Genomic DNA, 17,227 nt, shown 5'->3' with positions numbered 1-17,227 from the left:
TATTTGGCTGCATGAGCTCACAGGATCGTCACTGTGTCACGTGGGATCCTTCGTTGTAGCACATGGACTCTAGCTGTGGCACACAGTTTTAGCTGCTGCACAGCATGGGGGATCTTAGTTCCCCACCCAGGGATCAAACCAGCATCCCCTGCACTGCAAGCCAGATTCTTAACCACTGGACCACCAGGCAATAGTCTTGCAATGAAATCAATGAAGGCTGTGCCCCCTGAATGAAAGATACTGCCCGTGTCATTATAAGGCATCTACTTAAAAGGAAATTAATACAGGTATATCGTAAGAAATGGCTCTTATGTAGGGTTTATAAAGAGTTTATTAAACTCTCCCAGGGAATTCTCTGACAGTCCAGTGGTTAGGACTCAATGCTTTCACTGCCAGGGACCCAGGTTCAGTCCCTAGTCAGGGAACTCAGATCCTGCAAGATGTGCAGCAAGGCCAACAACAACAAAAAACTCTCCAAACAGCCCTGAATACCCTTCTTCCCAGAAGCAACCAACAGTAACAACTGCTTTCATATTTTTCCAGAAAACTTCCATGCACACTCATGTAAATGAACAGTACACACTCTAGTTTTTTTTCTTAATACATATATTGAAAATAAAGATACATTTCCATTATTAGAACAAGCAGAAAAAAATTTCCACCAGTATTTTTAACTTCTGTATTGCATTCTACTGTAGGTGTAACATAATTTTCTTAACCAGTCTTATACTGAATATTTAAACTGAAAATATGTGCTTATGTGCTATTACATATACATACACATGGAAGTAAACATATTTTTAAATACATACACTTGCAAAATTATCTCTAAGACAACCTTAGGATACCTGTCTACAGAATACACTACTAGAGATTTACAGGGTAAAAGGGTATATGCATCTAAACCTTTGACAAAGTACTGCCATATTGCCCTCCAAGAAAATCTCACATTAATAACCACACCAGCAGTATATCCATGCCTGAGGATTATCAAACATTTTCATCTTTAACAAGATGATAAGTGGAAAATGGTATTTCACTCTGCCTTATTTGCATATCTTTAATCATAATGTGAAGTATTTCAGTTCTTAATAGCTTGCCTTTTTTTCAAATTAAGGGGAAAATCCTTACTGTCTATCCAACTCTTCCTGCTTATGACATCTAAGCCACTTTATTGCACTAAAAAAAAGCATTCTTATCCTCCTAGAAGCTGTAAAGAATCTTCAGCTGCCACAGTTCTAAAGTATAAGTTCTTCAGCGCTCAGCATTCTTTATGGTCCAACTTTCACATCTGTACATGGCAACCCACTCCAGTGTTCTTGCCTGGAGAATCCCAGGGACAGGGGAGCCTGGTGGGCTGCCATCTATGGGGTCGCACAGAGTTGGACACAACTGAAGCGACTTAGCAGCAGCAGCAGCACTGAAAAAATCATAGCTCTGACTAGATGGACCTTTGTTAGGAAAGTGCTATCCCTGCTTCTTAATAAGTCATCTAGATTTTCATAGCTTTTCTTCCAAGGAGCAAGCATCTTTTAATTTTGTGGCTGCAGTTATTGTCCGCAGTAATTCTGGAGCCCAAGAAAATAAAATTTGTCACTGTTTCCTGTCTATTTTGTCTTCCTGTTTTTCCCTATTTGCCATGAAGTGATGTTCTCAGTTTTTTGAATGTTGAGTTTTAAACCAGCTTTTTCACTCTTCTCTTTCACCCTCATCAAAAGCTCTTTAGTTCCTCTCTGCTTTCTGCCATTAGAGTGGTGTCATCTGCATATCTGAGGTTGTTGATATTTCTCCCATCAACCTTGATTCCAGTTTGTGAGTCATCCAGCCTGGCGTTTCGCATGATGTGACAACAACATACAGCTTGGCGTACTCCTTTCTCAATCTGGAACCAGTCTGTTGTTCCCTGTCTAGTTCTAACTGTCGCTTCTTGTCCTGATACAGGTTTCTCAGGAGACAGGTAAGGTGGTCTGGTATTCCCAGCTCTTTAAGAATTTTCACAGTTTGCTGTGATTCACACAGCAAAGGCTTTAGCATAGTCAGTGAAGCAGAAGTAGATATTTTTCTGGAATTCTTTTGTTTTTTTCTATGATCAAATGGATGTTGGCAATTTGATCTCTGGTTCCTCTGCCTTTTCTAAATCCTACTTGTACATGTGGAAGTTCTCGATTCACGTACTGTTGAAGCCTGGCCTGAAGGATTTTGAGCATTACCTTGCTAGCCTGTGAAATGAGTGCAACCATACAGTAGTTTGACCATTCTTTGGCATAACCTTTCTTTGGGACTGGAATGAAAACTGACCTTTCCAGTCCTGTGGCCACTGCTGAATTTTTCAAATTTGCTGGCATACTGGTCTCCATGATGCTCTCTAAAAATACTCATGTTTTTATTTTTTCTGTCTGTAGTGTTCTTCCCTTCACATACTAACTCAAAGTATTATCTATAATTTCAATTCAAATCCTACTTTTTATAAATCTTAGAGAATACAACCTTTAGAACTACTCTATAATTTTCCATAATACTTTATATTAATATCACTGAAGTCACTTAGCCGTCTTCTTATTAATCTGCACTTAGCAGTCAGTATTAGAAATAAACACTTAACATGCAAACCTAAATACATATGAGTCTCTACCTTATTTCTTTCTGTATACTCCAAGGTACCAAGTATGGCACCTTCCATATAGACTGCATTCAAAATACAGCAGAAACTTTTTATCTACTGAGTTATTTCTCTCAAAATCTTAACAGTTACCTTATAATGAGGAATGCTAAAATAAATATTCTGAAATACAAATGTATTACCTGTTTGTTAGCAAAAATCAGGAGTAAAGCATCTCGGAGTTCTTTTTCTGTTAACAACTTTGCAAGTTCACTGTGTGCTTCACTAACTCTGTCTCTATGACTGCTATCAACAACAAATACAACAGCTATCAAAAAAAACCAAAAATATACATTTAGTCACTTGTTTAATTTCAGTAAGTGGGCTAAATATTTTAATGTTATATTATGGTGAGTCTACCATCATTATTTTCACAGGAAGCCTGCCTATTATAGGAGCACCCGGCAATAATTAATGATATGATCTCAAGCAGTTCACCTAACTTTTGGTCTATTTTTTCCCCATCTATAACAGGATTTACAACATTTGCACTATCAAACACATATTGCTTTGCATATCATTTAATATTTTTCTCTTAATGAATGAAAATGTACCTCTCATGATCTACATACTGATGCTACTTCTTTGATTACTTTACTTTGATTACTCTACTTCCTTTACCAAAAGATAGTCTTTTAAAAATAAATAAATCACCAACTTTATCTCTCCAAGGTATTCTCTTTAGGTGCCCGGCACAGCACTTTCCATAATTTTTCTCAAAATACACAGCAGAAACTTCATGAATATCTACTGAATTAACTGTCTTTTGAAATCTTTCCAGCTATCTAATGGCAGCTAAACATCCTAGGCTTTCAACCATTCCTCATGTTCAGAATTCCATTTCTTCCCCTTAATCACTGGCTCATACTAACCTAATATCAAAAATTTCAAAGTAAAAATTATCTCGTCTTTCTTCTAGGTGGAAAACAGGATGATATATGGACAGAGAGTATGAACATAAGCTTTATGCTGGGGTATAGGAGACAAAATGTACAATTCATTTATGTGAATAAATGCTAAGTGGAATGTATGTCACATAACACAGTTTGGTTAAAATCAAACCACTATGGGTTCTTCTGCTGCTGATAACTAATTGTGAATGGAAGTAAAGGAGTAGAGCTATTGAGAGATTATAATGGGATAAATGTTGAGTTGAATTGAATTGAATACAGCAACAGAACTATACACCACAAATTCTACCCTATACCACAGTATTCCCAATGATTATACTCATATGAACACTAATAATACTCTTTGTTAAGAATACCAAGAGGAAAGCACCCTTAATTGCTTACATGTATAAGATAAATATTAAGTTATGGTTTTTCATGAAATATATCAGAGTATATATCCCAGTCTATCTAGCTTAATTTTCTTAATAGTGTAGGGTGTGCTACCAATATGTAATAATATGGTCATGTATTTAATCAACGCTAAAATATCAGCTTTATTAGCTAAATAAATGCACTGAAAACTGGACTGATATTCTAAAAATTTGAAAAATTAAGATGTAATTTTTATACTCTTACCTTGAGTATTAAGGTAATAATGTTTCCACAATGGTCTTAATTTGTGTTTTCCACCTACATCCCAAATGGTGAACTTTAGATTTTTATATTCTACCGTTTCCACATTAAAACCTGTTAAAAAAAAAAAAAAACTTACTTTAATACTGACTTATGAGTGACACGCCAAAAACAGGCAACCCCATTTGTACCTGTGACTTACAAATCATCTTCATACAGTACTATCTAACCAACTCCACTTGTAATAAACATACAGGGGGAAATGTATACCTTTAACCAGGGCTAGCCCTCTAATCCAGTAGAGTCCTTAAGACCTTGACAGCTGAGTACCAGCTCTGCAACACTACCACCTCCTCATCCCTAATTTTCAGCCAGAGTCATCAATATTTTATTCCTTCCAACTGTCCCACCAATATTCTATTATTTCTTACTATCCCCCCTCAATCCACATTTCAATCCCACAGTCACTGAACCTCGCATTTTTCCTCTGAAATGCTAATGTCTTACAGCCAATCTCCACATCAGACAGGCATAAAGTAAGGCCCTGAGAACTCATCTGTAAGTTAGGGTTTTTTCCTATAAAATATTCATTAAGGTAAAAGCAATATGCATACTTACCAATTGTTGGAATAGGCTGCATGAACTCATCCTGTTTTAATTTAAACAAAATAGTAGTTTTTCCAGCACCATCTAATCCTAATGTAACAACTCGAATTTCCATTTTGGGTCCAATGTGAACTCTATTGTCCTAAAATTTTTTAAAAAATAAATCTTTTAATTTTGATATGGAGTAAAAGTACTAGCACTTACACTTTTATTTATAAAATACCTTTGTTAATTACTTTGTCTCCTACTCATTCCTCAATCCATTAAAATCAGTTCTATTCCCATATTAAAATACCCTGATTCTGATATTTACAAAGAGGAAATGTATCCTCACTGCTTTATTAAATCTTGGCTTAATAAAACTTATTACATACTATGTAAGCTAAAAAATACACACACACACACTTATTTTTCCCAGATTTTCTAGCTCAACTGAATCTTCTTTAAATAAGATTTTTCATGCTGTGCTAAATATATTAATTAAAAATAAAAAGTGATGCTTACTTCCTATAAATATTCACTGTTAACAATTTCACATGTATCCCTCCAGACATCTTCCTGTGCATCATACACTGGTTGACATACACAAGGCAGACACACTTAAAAAAAAATACACACTGCAACTCACTTTTTACACTCAGTAGTACCTTACGGAATCCTTTCATTTCAAACATATAAAACTACTTTTTTTCTTTCAATTGCTTTATTATATTCCATTTACCATTTGACCAATCCTCATTGACAAATATTTGATCATCTCTGATTTTTTTATATTATAAATAATACTGCAATGAACATACTTGTTCAATTTCTAGCTGCATGACTGCTCTGCCTCACTTCACCCATGTATAAAATGGGCATTAAAAATAGACTAAAGTCCTAGAGGGGTGGGATGGGGTAGCAATGTGGAAAGGAAGTTCAAGAGGGAGGGGACATATGCATACCTATGAGTGATTCATGTTGATATATGGAATAAACCAATACAATATTGCAAAGCAATTATCCTTCAATTAATTTTTTTAAATAGACCAAACTTACATAGGATTTTTGCAAGAATTAATTTTTAAAACATGGGTAATTTGGACTCATGGATTTGGGAGAGAAAACAACAATGAAGAAAAGTGAAAAGACCCTAAGAGACACATCGGACTGGGAGTCTCAGAAGGAGAATACAGAAATAAAGGGGCAAAGAGATCTTACTTGAAGATATAATGGCTGAAAACTTCCTAATCTGAGGAAAGAAATGGACATAAAAATCCTAGCTCAATGCATTCCAACTAGGATAAATGCAAAGAGACCCACATTAAGATACATTATAACCCAACTGTCAAAATTCAAAAACAGATAATCTTGAAAGCAACAAGAAGAAATGACTAATCACAGAAAGGGAGCTTCCATAAGACTATCAACAAATTTCTCAGCAAAAACACTGCAGGCCAGAAGGAATGGGATGATATAGTCAAAGTGTTGAAAGAAAAAGGCTTCAACCAGGAATGCTATATATAGCAAAACTGTCCTTCAAAAATGATGGGAAAAAAAATCAAGATTTTCCTAGAAAAACAAAAGCTGAGGAAGTCATTATCACTAGACCTGCTCAAAAAGAAAAGCTAAAGGAGTCCTTCAAACTGAAATGAAAGGTTGTCAGCAATATGAAGTCATATGAAAATCTAAAATGGTAACAATAACTACAGGGACAAATAGTAACCTGCATTATTATAATTTGGGTGAATAAATTTAATTCTTCATGGAAATGAAATAAACACATTAAAAGAAACTATAAGCCTATGCTAATAAGTGTACAGTATATAAAGATATAATTTGTGACATCAATAACATAAAGTACAGGAGGTGGAGCTGTGGAGAAATAGAATTTTTGTATGCAATTGAAGTTAAATTGTTATCAATTTAAAACAGAATGTTACAACTAAGATATTTTATGTAATTGTAACGGTAACTTTAAACACACACACAAAAATCTATAGAATATAAACAAAAGGAAATGAGAAGGAACTCAAACCATGACACTAAAAAAAAAAAAAATCAATAAAACATAAAAGGCAATGAAAGAGGAAAGGTAAAACAAAAAAAAGTATCAAGTTAGGCAGAAAATGAACAAAATGACAATAGTAAGGGTTCACCTAACAATAATTACTTTAAATATAAATAGACTTAACTCTCCACTCAAAAGACATAGTGTGACCTAATGGGTGAAAAACCAAGATCTAAAAATATTCTGTTTACAAAAGAGGTTCACTTTATATCTAAGGAAACATACGTTTGAAAGTGAAAGGATGGTAAAAATGCTAATTTCTTTGGGATGCAAATCATACCCAAAAGAAAGCAGGGCTGGCTATCCTAGTATCAGACAAAATAGATTTTTAAATCAGAAACTGTCAGAGACAAGTTCATTATATAATGGAAAAATGGAAGGTTTATAAAGAATATATAATAATTCTAAATATCTGGATTATAAATAAGTAGAGTAAAGCCGTAAACATGAGAACCAAAGCTATATAAAACTCATAGAACAGCAGAAAAGCTTCATGACACTGGATTTAGCAATGATTTTCTTGGATATGACATAAAAAACAATCAACAGAAGCAAAAATAGATAAATGGGACTAGATCAATGTTAAAAGCTTTTGTGAATCAGAGGACACAATCAATAGAGTGAAGAAGAAAACTATGGGAGAAGATACTTGCAAATCATGTGTCTGATAATGGATTCATATACGGAATATATAAAGGACTCCTACAACTCAACAACAAAAAGTCAGATAGAAACAGAAAAACAGGCAAAAGGACTTGTAAAAAATTCTCCACAGAACTGATCAAGAAGCACATGAAAAGATGCTTAACATCACTGATCATCAGAGAAATGCAAATCAATACCACAATAAGATATCACTTTACACCAATCAGGATGGCTACTATCAAAAACAAAACAGATAAGAATAAGTGAAAATGTGGAGAAACTGGAATCCTCATGCACTTTTGGTGGGATTTAGATCATGTGATGCAATACTAAGCAAAGAGTATGACATTTCCTCAGAAAATTAAAAACAGAACTACTATATGAACCATTAGTCCCATTTCTGGTATTTATCCAAAAGAATTGGAAACAAAGCCTGAAAGAGATGTCTATACAATCATGTTCACAGCAGCACTCTTCACAGTAACCAAGAGGTAAAGTAACCCAAATATCCACTGATAGATGAATGTATACACAAAATGTGGCATATACAAACAATGAAATATTTAGACTTAAAAGGATATTCTGTCATATACTACATCATAGGTGAACTCTGAGGACATAAAACTAAGTTAAATAAACCCAATCACAAAAAGACAAATACTATCCACGTATACACTAAATTTAGAGTAGTCAAATTTAAAGCAACAGAAAGTAGAACAGTGGATACCAGCATATGATGAGAAGCAGGGAATAGGGGAGCGGTCGTTTATAAGGTATAGTTTAAGTTTTTCAAGATGAAAAATTTCTGAAAATGTTTCACACAATGTGAATATACTTAACAATACTGAATTATACACTTAAAAATGGTTAAGATGGTAAAAAATTTTGTGTTTTTTACCAGAATAAAAAAATGTACATACTCACAATCAAGTACCTTGTAGATGTAAAAGGGAGTGAAAAAGGTCACTATATAGTGCTAAGGAGTGACCTTTAGGATGTACCCTCAAATTAAAATGCAAGGTGGAGAAGTGAGTACAGTACTCTGCCTTTAAATGGCTGGAGCGTACATGCAAACATATTTCTCTTATTTTTTTAAATGATGAAAAAACTAAGAAAAATTCTTAATAGGTTTCTATGGAGAAGGCAAGAAAAGGATGGAGGGGTCAGGAATTTAAGTTAGACTTCACTGAATGCACTTTGCTTTGTAGATATGACTCCAGACCATGTGAATGCTTCACATAATTATAAAACAAGATTAAAAACAATTTTAAAGGCACTCAAAAAAAGCAAAATGAAACACATGTACCTTTTGAAATTAGGGGTATCCATTTGAAAAGAGACCAAAACATATCAAAAAATGCCAAATACAGTCTCAGACCTAAAAAAATTTATTTAACAATCTAGGAAATTTGAATACTAATTTGATAGTGGGTAATATTAAAGATGTATTTAATTTCTTAGGTGTGGTAATGGTATTTTGATCGTGTTTTAAAAATTATTTGATGTTGGGATGAAATATGTTGAGATTTGTTTCAAAATAACCTGGGAGACTGTAGGTAGAAAGAGACTGGGAGAAGTGTAGGTGAAATAAAAAGTTTTTAACTGTTCAAGTAGGTGGTGATGAGTACAGGAAGATTCATTACACCACCTTCTATTTTCCACTGATAAAGTTTTCTTTTTTAATCCTATGGTTCATTAATTTCTTAGTTGTCTCTTCAAGCTAATTACCATGGAAGGTAAAACAATTATGATTTAATTGTGAACAATTATGTGTTCAAAAACACACCTAAAAATGAAGTACAGAATGCATTACCTTTGTAAAAGTGACAGGGATGCTGGCATCCAACTGAATGTGATCTGCAATTTCTGTAAACTGCTGCTGCTGCTTTTGCAATGTTTCCAGTAACCTTGTAATTTCTTGTTTTGCCAAGACAACTCTACAATCATCCTAGAAAGGAGAAGATGATATTTCTTATAAACCTTTTAAAGAAACGAGGAAAAGAGATATCACTAAAACTCAAGAAAAGCTCATTTAACAGTATAGTATTCAAAGTTAGCTGCTGAAGACTCGATGCTTTTGAATTGTGGTGCTCGAGGAGAAGACTCTTTACAGCCCCTTGGACTGAAAACAGATCAAACCAATCAATCCTAAATGAAATCAACTGTGAATATTCACTGGAAGGATTCATGCTGAAGCTGAAGCTCCAATACTTTGGCCACCTGATGCAAAAAGTTAACTCACAGGAAAAGGCCCTGATGCTGGGAAAGACTGAATGCAAAAGGAGAAGAGGACAGCAGAGGATGAGATGGTTAGACAGCATCACTGACTCAACAGACACGAATCTGAGCAAACTCCGGGAGACAGTGGAGGACAGAGGATCTTGGCATGCTGTAATTCATGGGGTCGCAAGAGTTGGACACTTAACAACAAAAAAGTTAATTTATGTGTAAATCTGACTAAGATAAAAATAGTCAGACATTAATAAATAATTTAAGAGCCCATCAGCATAAGAATAGATAAATAATTTTATACTCACAAATGCAACACTATCACAATAAAAATGAACTACAATTACATTTTGACAAAATGAATTTCACATGAAATAAGAGTAGACATGACATGAAGAGTTCTTATTGTATTAATTACAATAAAATTGTAATAAGAATTATTATTATACAATAATATTGTATATATTAATATTGTAATAATATTAATAATTGTATATATAATTATATACAATAATTGTAATAAGTATTATTATACAATAATATTGTATATATTATTGATATTGTATTAATATTATTAATAATTATATATATAATTATTATATACAATAATTGTAATAAGAATTATTGTTATTATAAAAGTGGGTAATAATAATAATTGCCCACTTTTATTAATTACCAAAACAGGCAAAAACAAAGTATACATTAGAAATCAGGATAGTGGTTCATCCTTAGGAGGAAAGGCAGGTAGTTACTAGAAGAGAGTCTGAGGGGCTTCTGGGGTCCTGGTAATGCCCTGTTACTGGATCTGGATGCTGGTTACATAGCAATGTCCAGTCCTAAAATGCAGCAAGTTGAATGCATATGCACATAGTTCTATGTGTTTGTATAGTACTCCTATAAAAGTTTTTCACAATAATGAAAGATATACACGAATTGGTTCCAAAAACAAAGAACTAAAGGTCAAACTGTGATGTCTCTGTCTCACTCTAGAGTCCCAGGCTCTTTCCTTCCTGTTGCTTAAATATTATTCCAGAAATATTCTATACATATGCCAATGTATTCTTCATAAGATACAGATTTTCCAACAATATATAAGCTCCATGAAAGAAATAGCATTGTCAGTTTTTGCTCACTACTATATATTCGTATGAAAAGAAAGAAAGTGAAAGTTGCTCAGTAGTGTCCGACTCTTTGCGACCCCATGGACTATGCAGTCCATGGACTTCTCCAGGCCAGAATACTGGAGTGGGTACCCTCCCCCTTCTCCAGGGGATCTTCCAAACCCAGGGATCGAACCCAGGTCTCCTGCATTGCAGGTGGATTCTTTATACCTGAGCCAAGAACAGCTGACTCAAGGGCTTCCCTTGAGTCGGGAAGCCCAAGAACACGAGTGGGCAGCCTATCCCTTCTCCAGGGGATCTTCCAAACCCAGGAATCAAACTGGGGTCTCCCGCATTGCAGGTGGATTCTTTACTAACTGAGCTACGAGGGAAGCCATATTCATATGAGGTGATAGCAATCTGGTTGTTCGAATCCCCAGAAAAAAAATTTGAAGTCCTTCTTGTCTTCTCCTTCCTCATTCTCACATGTACTTGTCAACAAATCCTACTAGATACCCAAAATCTGGGTACTTCTAGCCCCTACTATCCAAGCTACTATTCTCTCTCACTTGGAATGCCACAATAGTCCCTAACTATTGAACTCCTTCCTTCTCTTTGCCATTTGTCATATCAGCCAGATCCTTTTAAGTAAGATTAAATCATTCTTGTGCTCAAAACCTCACAATGGCTTCTCCAATTCAATTAGTAAAAGTTCAAGTTCTTCCAACGGCCCAAAGACTCTCCTTATATATAATTCCCGATTTCCTCGCATTTCAGCTCCTATTACTATCTCCATCACTTATTACTATCCATTACGGCCATACTGCCCTCTTTTGCTGTTCCTCAAATACACAAGGCATGTCACCTTAGGGTTTTTGCACTAACCATTTCCTCAACTGAAATCTTCTTCATTGAGAAGAGATAGTTCCCTTCACCTTCTTCCCATTTGAGTCTGAGTAAATCTCACCTTCTCTCAATGATGCTTCAGTTCAGTTCAGTTCAGTTCAGTCGCTCAGTCATGCCCGATTCTTTGCGACCCCATGAATCGCAGCACACCAGGCCTCCCTGTCCATCACCAACTCCCGGAGTTCACTCACACTCACATCCATCAAGTCAGTGATGCCATCCAGCCATCTCATCCTCTGTCATCCCCTTCTCCTCCTGCCCCCAATCCCTCCCAGCATCAGAGTCTTTTCCAATGAGTCAACTCTTCTCATGAGGTGGCCAAAGTACTGGAGTTTCAGCTTTAGCATCATTCCTTCCAAAGAAATCCCAGGGCTGATCTCCTTCAGAATGGACTGGCTGGATCTCCTTGCAATCCAAGGGACTCTCAAGAGTCTTCTCCAACACCACAGTTCAAAAGCATCAATTCTTCGGCGCTCAGCCTTCTTCACAGTCCAACTCTCATATCTACACATGACCACAGGAAAAACCATAGCCTTGACTAGACGGACCTTTGTTGGCAAAGTAATGTCTCTGCCTTTGAATATGCTATCTAGGTTGGTCATAACTTTCCTTCCAAGGAGTAAACATCTTTTAATTTCATGGCTGCAGTCACCATCTGCAGTGATTCTGGAGCCAAAAAAAATAAAGTCTGACACTGTTTCCACTGTTTCCCCATCTATTTCCCATGAAGTGATGGGACCGGATGCCATGATCTTCGTTTTCTGAATGTTAAGCTTTAAGCCAACTTTTTCACTCTCCACTTTCACTTTCACCAAGAGGCTTTTTAGTTCCTCTTCACTTTCTGCCATAAGAGTGGTGTCATCTGCATATCTGAGGTTATTGGTATTTCTCCCAGCAATCTTGATTCCAGCTTGTGTTTCTTCCAGTCCAGCATTTCTCATGATGTACTCTGCATAGAAGTTAAATAAGCAGGGTGACAATATACAGCCTTGACGTACTACTTTCCCTATTTGGAACCAGTCTGTTATTCCATGTCCAGTTCTAACTGTTGCTTCCTGACCTGCATACAGATTTCTCAAGAGGCAGGTCAGGTGGTCTGGTATTCCCATCTCTTTCAGAATTTCCCACAGTTGATTGTGATCCACAAAGTCAAAGGCTTTGGCATAGTCAATAAAGCAGAAATAGATGTGTTTCTGGAACGCTCTTGCTTTTTCCATGATCCAGAGGATGTTGGCAATTTGATCTCTGGTTCCTCTGCCTTTTCTAAAACCAGCTTGAACATCAGGAAGTTCACGGTTCACATATTGCTGAAGCCTGGCTTGGAGAATTTTGAGCATGACTTTACTAGCATGTGAGATGAGTGCAATTGTACAGTAGTTTGAGCATTCTTTGGCATTGCCTTTCTTTGGGATTGGAATGAAAACTGACCTTTTCCAGTCCTGTGGCCACTGCTCAGTTTTCCAAATTTGCTGGCATATTGAGTGCAGCACTTTCACAGCATCAATTTTAAGGACTTGAAATAGCTCAACTGGAATTCCATCACTTCCACTAGCTTTGTTCGTAGTGATGCTTTCTAAGGCCCACTTGACTTCACATTCCAGGATGTCTGGCTCTAGGTCAGTGATCACACCATCGTGATTATCTGGGACATGAAGATCTTTTTTTGTACAGTACTTTTTTTGTACAGTTCTTCTGTGTATTCTTGCCACCTCTTCTTGATATCTTCTGCTTCTGTTAGGTCCATACCATTTCTGTCCTTTATCGAGCCCATCTTTGCATGAAATGTTCCCTTGGTATCTCTAATATCCTTGAAGAGATCTCTAGTGTTTCCCATTCTGTTGTTTTCCTCTATTTCTTTGCACTGATTGCTGAAGAAGCCTTTCTTATCTCTTCTTGCTATTCTTTGGAACTCTGCATTCAGATGCTTATATCTTTCCTTTTCTCCTTTGCTTTTCGCTTCTCTTCTTTTCACAGCTATTTATAAGGCCTCCCCAGACAGCCATTTCGCTTTTTTGCATTTCTTTTCCATGGGGATGGTCTTGATCCCTGTCTCCTGTATAATGTCACGAACCTCACTCCATAGTTCATCAATGATGCTTACCCTATTTCAAAATGCAATGTGCTATATCTTCACATTTTTTCTTTTTCCCTTAGCTCTTAATCACTTTTTAACATACTATATAATTTACTTATTAGAAATGGTTACGGTTTATTGTCTGTCTCTTGCTAAGTTGCTAACTCCACAAGATTATGGCTTTTAGCCTATTTTGCTTATTGATGTATTCCATGTACCTAGAATTTACGTGGCACATAGCAGGCACACAAAAAAATGTCTGACTCATAAATAAATCCTAACCAAGCAGCATCACACCTTGAACTTAGACGATGCATCAATTGTTTTGGAAGGGAGGGATGATTAAATTTTATCCTCAAAATTGGTAATAAATATGTGCTATTCCATCCATTCCTCGTTCAGGTATCTCTGCGGCAGGAACTTTTAAGACTACTGGCTGAGATTAGGGTTCTGTGGCCATAAATCAGAATAAAACTAATAAGTCCATATGAAGAATGAATCCAAGGCTCCAATTTCATTTGCATTAAAACAGTGAGATAATACCATGTCATTAACATTTATCAGTCACTGACAAAATGCTTCAGAAACTCTAAAATACTTCTAAATATTTCAGTAGCCATGAGCATACTTTTAACTGAATAAATATAAAAATATTTTAAAGTAGTCACAAGTATGATTTAGGACATGCTCCGTTTCCAATTTTGCTGTGTAGCTTGAGCTAAACAAGTGTTTATTAAGCTCCTCTAATCAGATACAAAGAATTTAGATACAAAGATGCATTCAGCCAACATTCAGAAGGACAAATGTGCATAATGTATCATTAGACTCCAATCAGGAGACAAAACCCCCAACAATCATGTGAACAGAAAAACTAATACCAAGAACTGTTAACTAGGTGTAGTTATTAACAAGGCAACTGAAAGTGTAAAAAGAGCTCGGAGGTCTCATGCAGGAAACAACTGTAAGAAATAGCTACCACTCTCAGGGTTGGGGGAATAAAGGAGAGATGCTAGAATTATTAAAACTTAGACACTTATAGGAGGGATACCATGGAGCTGAAACTCAGATCTCTAAGGAAAGCTGTCTCCTCGTGTGAGCAGTGACATTGACATGAACCCCAAGCAACGGGAACCCACAGGAAACCACGTCCGCCTTTCAGCCTCCCTCTACTGCCCCCTACTGGCAAAGCATAAAATAACATGGAACCAGCTGGCAGAGCAGGTTTTCAGCGTTCCAATCTCAGCATCACAAAGCAGAGGTCAGAATAGGACTGGATAAAGAAGACAACTTAATAAATGGCAAAAACATCAATTACTACAATTCAGTGTGACAAGGACTAAAGGACGCAAGACTGATGTGGTTACAGCCTAGCCTATCAGATTTTTAAGAGAAAAAGCTTTACAATGGTAGAAAGTTTAGCTCTCTAATGATTTGTATCAACACAATCATAAGCAATATATCAAAAAATGAGAGTGTCTGCAGCATATTAGGATTCCTAGGGCAACAATTAGTCTTAAATTGCACATTTATGAAGACAGATCCAAAACAGTAATGAGAAAGACTGACATTTTTGTTAGAATAATCTTAAATCTAAATCATTTTAAAAGTATATTATCTGCAATATGGGTAACAAATTGCTTATGATACCTCATGCATCAAACAAAACATGGATTTTCTGTGACACAAAATAACCAATAACTTAGAGCAGAGATGGGTAGTTCATGCTACGGATGCACTCCCCACCTCCCCCCACCAAAAACCAATGAACAAAAAAGAGCAAGGAAAAGGAACTTCAAACAACAGTAAAAATTTGAAGAAGGATTTCCAATATTAAAAAAGGGAGACATAAGCCCACCAAGCAGAAAGAATAGTATATACATTTGGCAAAAAAGGGTTAAAGGGCTTGGGATGAATAAAGAATGACAAGAAGTTAAAGAGGTTCTAGAACCTATGGTTTTATGGTGGGGAGGACACGAAAAAGAAAGGGCATTGATATGATTGACTGGAGCAATTCGAGGTTAGAGATCATGTCCTAAGCACAGCCCACATTAAAGCCCACAATAACATAGAGTAATAATATAAAACTATTTATTAAATTAATAACTAGTATGTACTTCTGGTAATGATTTGATTAAGCTTACAAATTCTCCTTCTTAAACTATGTCCTAACCATGTTTTAAACCATGTACCTGTTGCAAAGTCTTTTCACAATGGAGACAGGCTGTTGAAACCTGAGATAACAAAATAGTCATATCTTCTTGTTGCTGCCTAAGCCAAATCAATTTTTCTCGAACATGAGCATCAACAACACTTAGAGCCATTTCTTCTTGACGACACAGAGTTTCATGCAGATCAGAAAAATAAGCTCGGACACACGATCGGGCATTCTCTGCAGTACCTGGTACCTTGGGCAATAAAAATAAGTTTTCAACAACTGTAACCTTAAAAAAGATTTTTTATGTGAAATAATGAAAATTTCAATACCATCTATAACCTTAAAAATCCCAAAATGTATATCTCCACACAGGACTTTTCCCCTTAAATACAGCCTTTGGATATCCAACCGTGTAAATGACATTTCAAAAAAACAAGGAATACCTAACCTACAGTCTCCCTCAGCCGCAAACCTAGTTTTCTCCATCTCAATAAATGGCAACTACAACTTCCAGGTTGTTCAAGCTAAAAAAACTGGAGTCACCCTTAACACTTCTCTTTTTTATCTCTCAACTAATTTCTTACTGAATTCTGGTGACTTCAAAATATATCTAGAATCTGATCATGCCTCACCATCTCTACCTCTACCAACCTAATCAAAGCCATTATCATCTCTCACTTAATTATTGTAATAGCCTTCTAACTTGGTTCACTAGATCTACCCCTGCTCCCTATAACGTATGCTCCATCCAGAAGCCAGACTGATCATTTTAAATGTTAAGTCAGAATGTTAATTATTACTATGCTCAAAACACTCCCGTGGTTTCCCACACAGAGTAAACGCCAAAATCCTTTATATGGGATGTTCAATGACAGAATCCCTGAGAAAGAGCCATCTGAGCTGAGACCTGAAGGAGGTAGGAGAGGGAACCACATGAACATTTTGAAGAAAAGCGTTCCTGAAATAAAGTAAAGCAAGTGCCTATAAGGCCCTTTCTGACATCAATTCCAGCTATGCTTTCCATTAATCATTCTGTTTTAGCTACACTGAGCCTCCTCGAAGTTTCTTAAGAAAACAAAGCACACTCCAACTGCAGGGCCTCTGTACTTGATCTAGAATGTTCTTTCCCCCAATATTAGCATGGTTGCCTTTTCTCACCTCCTTTAGGTCTTTGCTCAATGCCTCTTCTCAGGGAGCCTGTCCAAAATACCACCTTCTCTGGATTTTTCTCCAAAGCAGCTAATAAAATACTTCCGCCATATTTTACTTGTATATTG

General features: G+C 36.1%; 1 protein-coding gene across 1 annotated transcript in view; it reads right to left on the bottom strand.

Moving 5' to 3' along the window:
• The window catches only part of TRIM23 (tripartite motif containing 23), a 35,769-nt gene that overhangs the window by 2,280 nt on the left and 16,262 nt on the right, over nt 1-17,227 (bottom strand). The window contains exons 6-10 of the mRNA XM_061393409.1: nt 15,985-16,200; nt 9,300-9,434; nt 4,804-4,933; nt 4,189-4,299; nt 2,803-2,927 (exon numbers count right to left, since the gene is read on the bottom strand). Coding sequence (XP_061249393.1) covers nt 2,803-2,927; nt 4,189-4,299; nt 4,804-4,933; nt 9,300-9,434; nt 15,985-16,200 — 717 coding nt within the window. The remainder of the gene's footprint in view (nt 1-2,802; nt 2,928-4,188; nt 4,300-4,803; nt 4,934-9,299; nt 9,435-15,984; nt 16,201-17,227) is intronic.

The sequence above is a fragment of the Bos javanicus genome, chromosome 20 (assembly GCF_032452875.1).
Source record: "Bos javanicus breed banteng chromosome 20, ARS-OSU_banteng_1.0, whole genome shotgun sequence".
NCBI classification, from domain to species: domain Eukaryota; kingdom Metazoa; phylum Chordata; class Mammalia; order Artiodactyla; family Bovidae; genus Bos; species Bos javanicus.
This window is presented reverse-complemented; position numbering and strand designations above follow the sequence as displayed.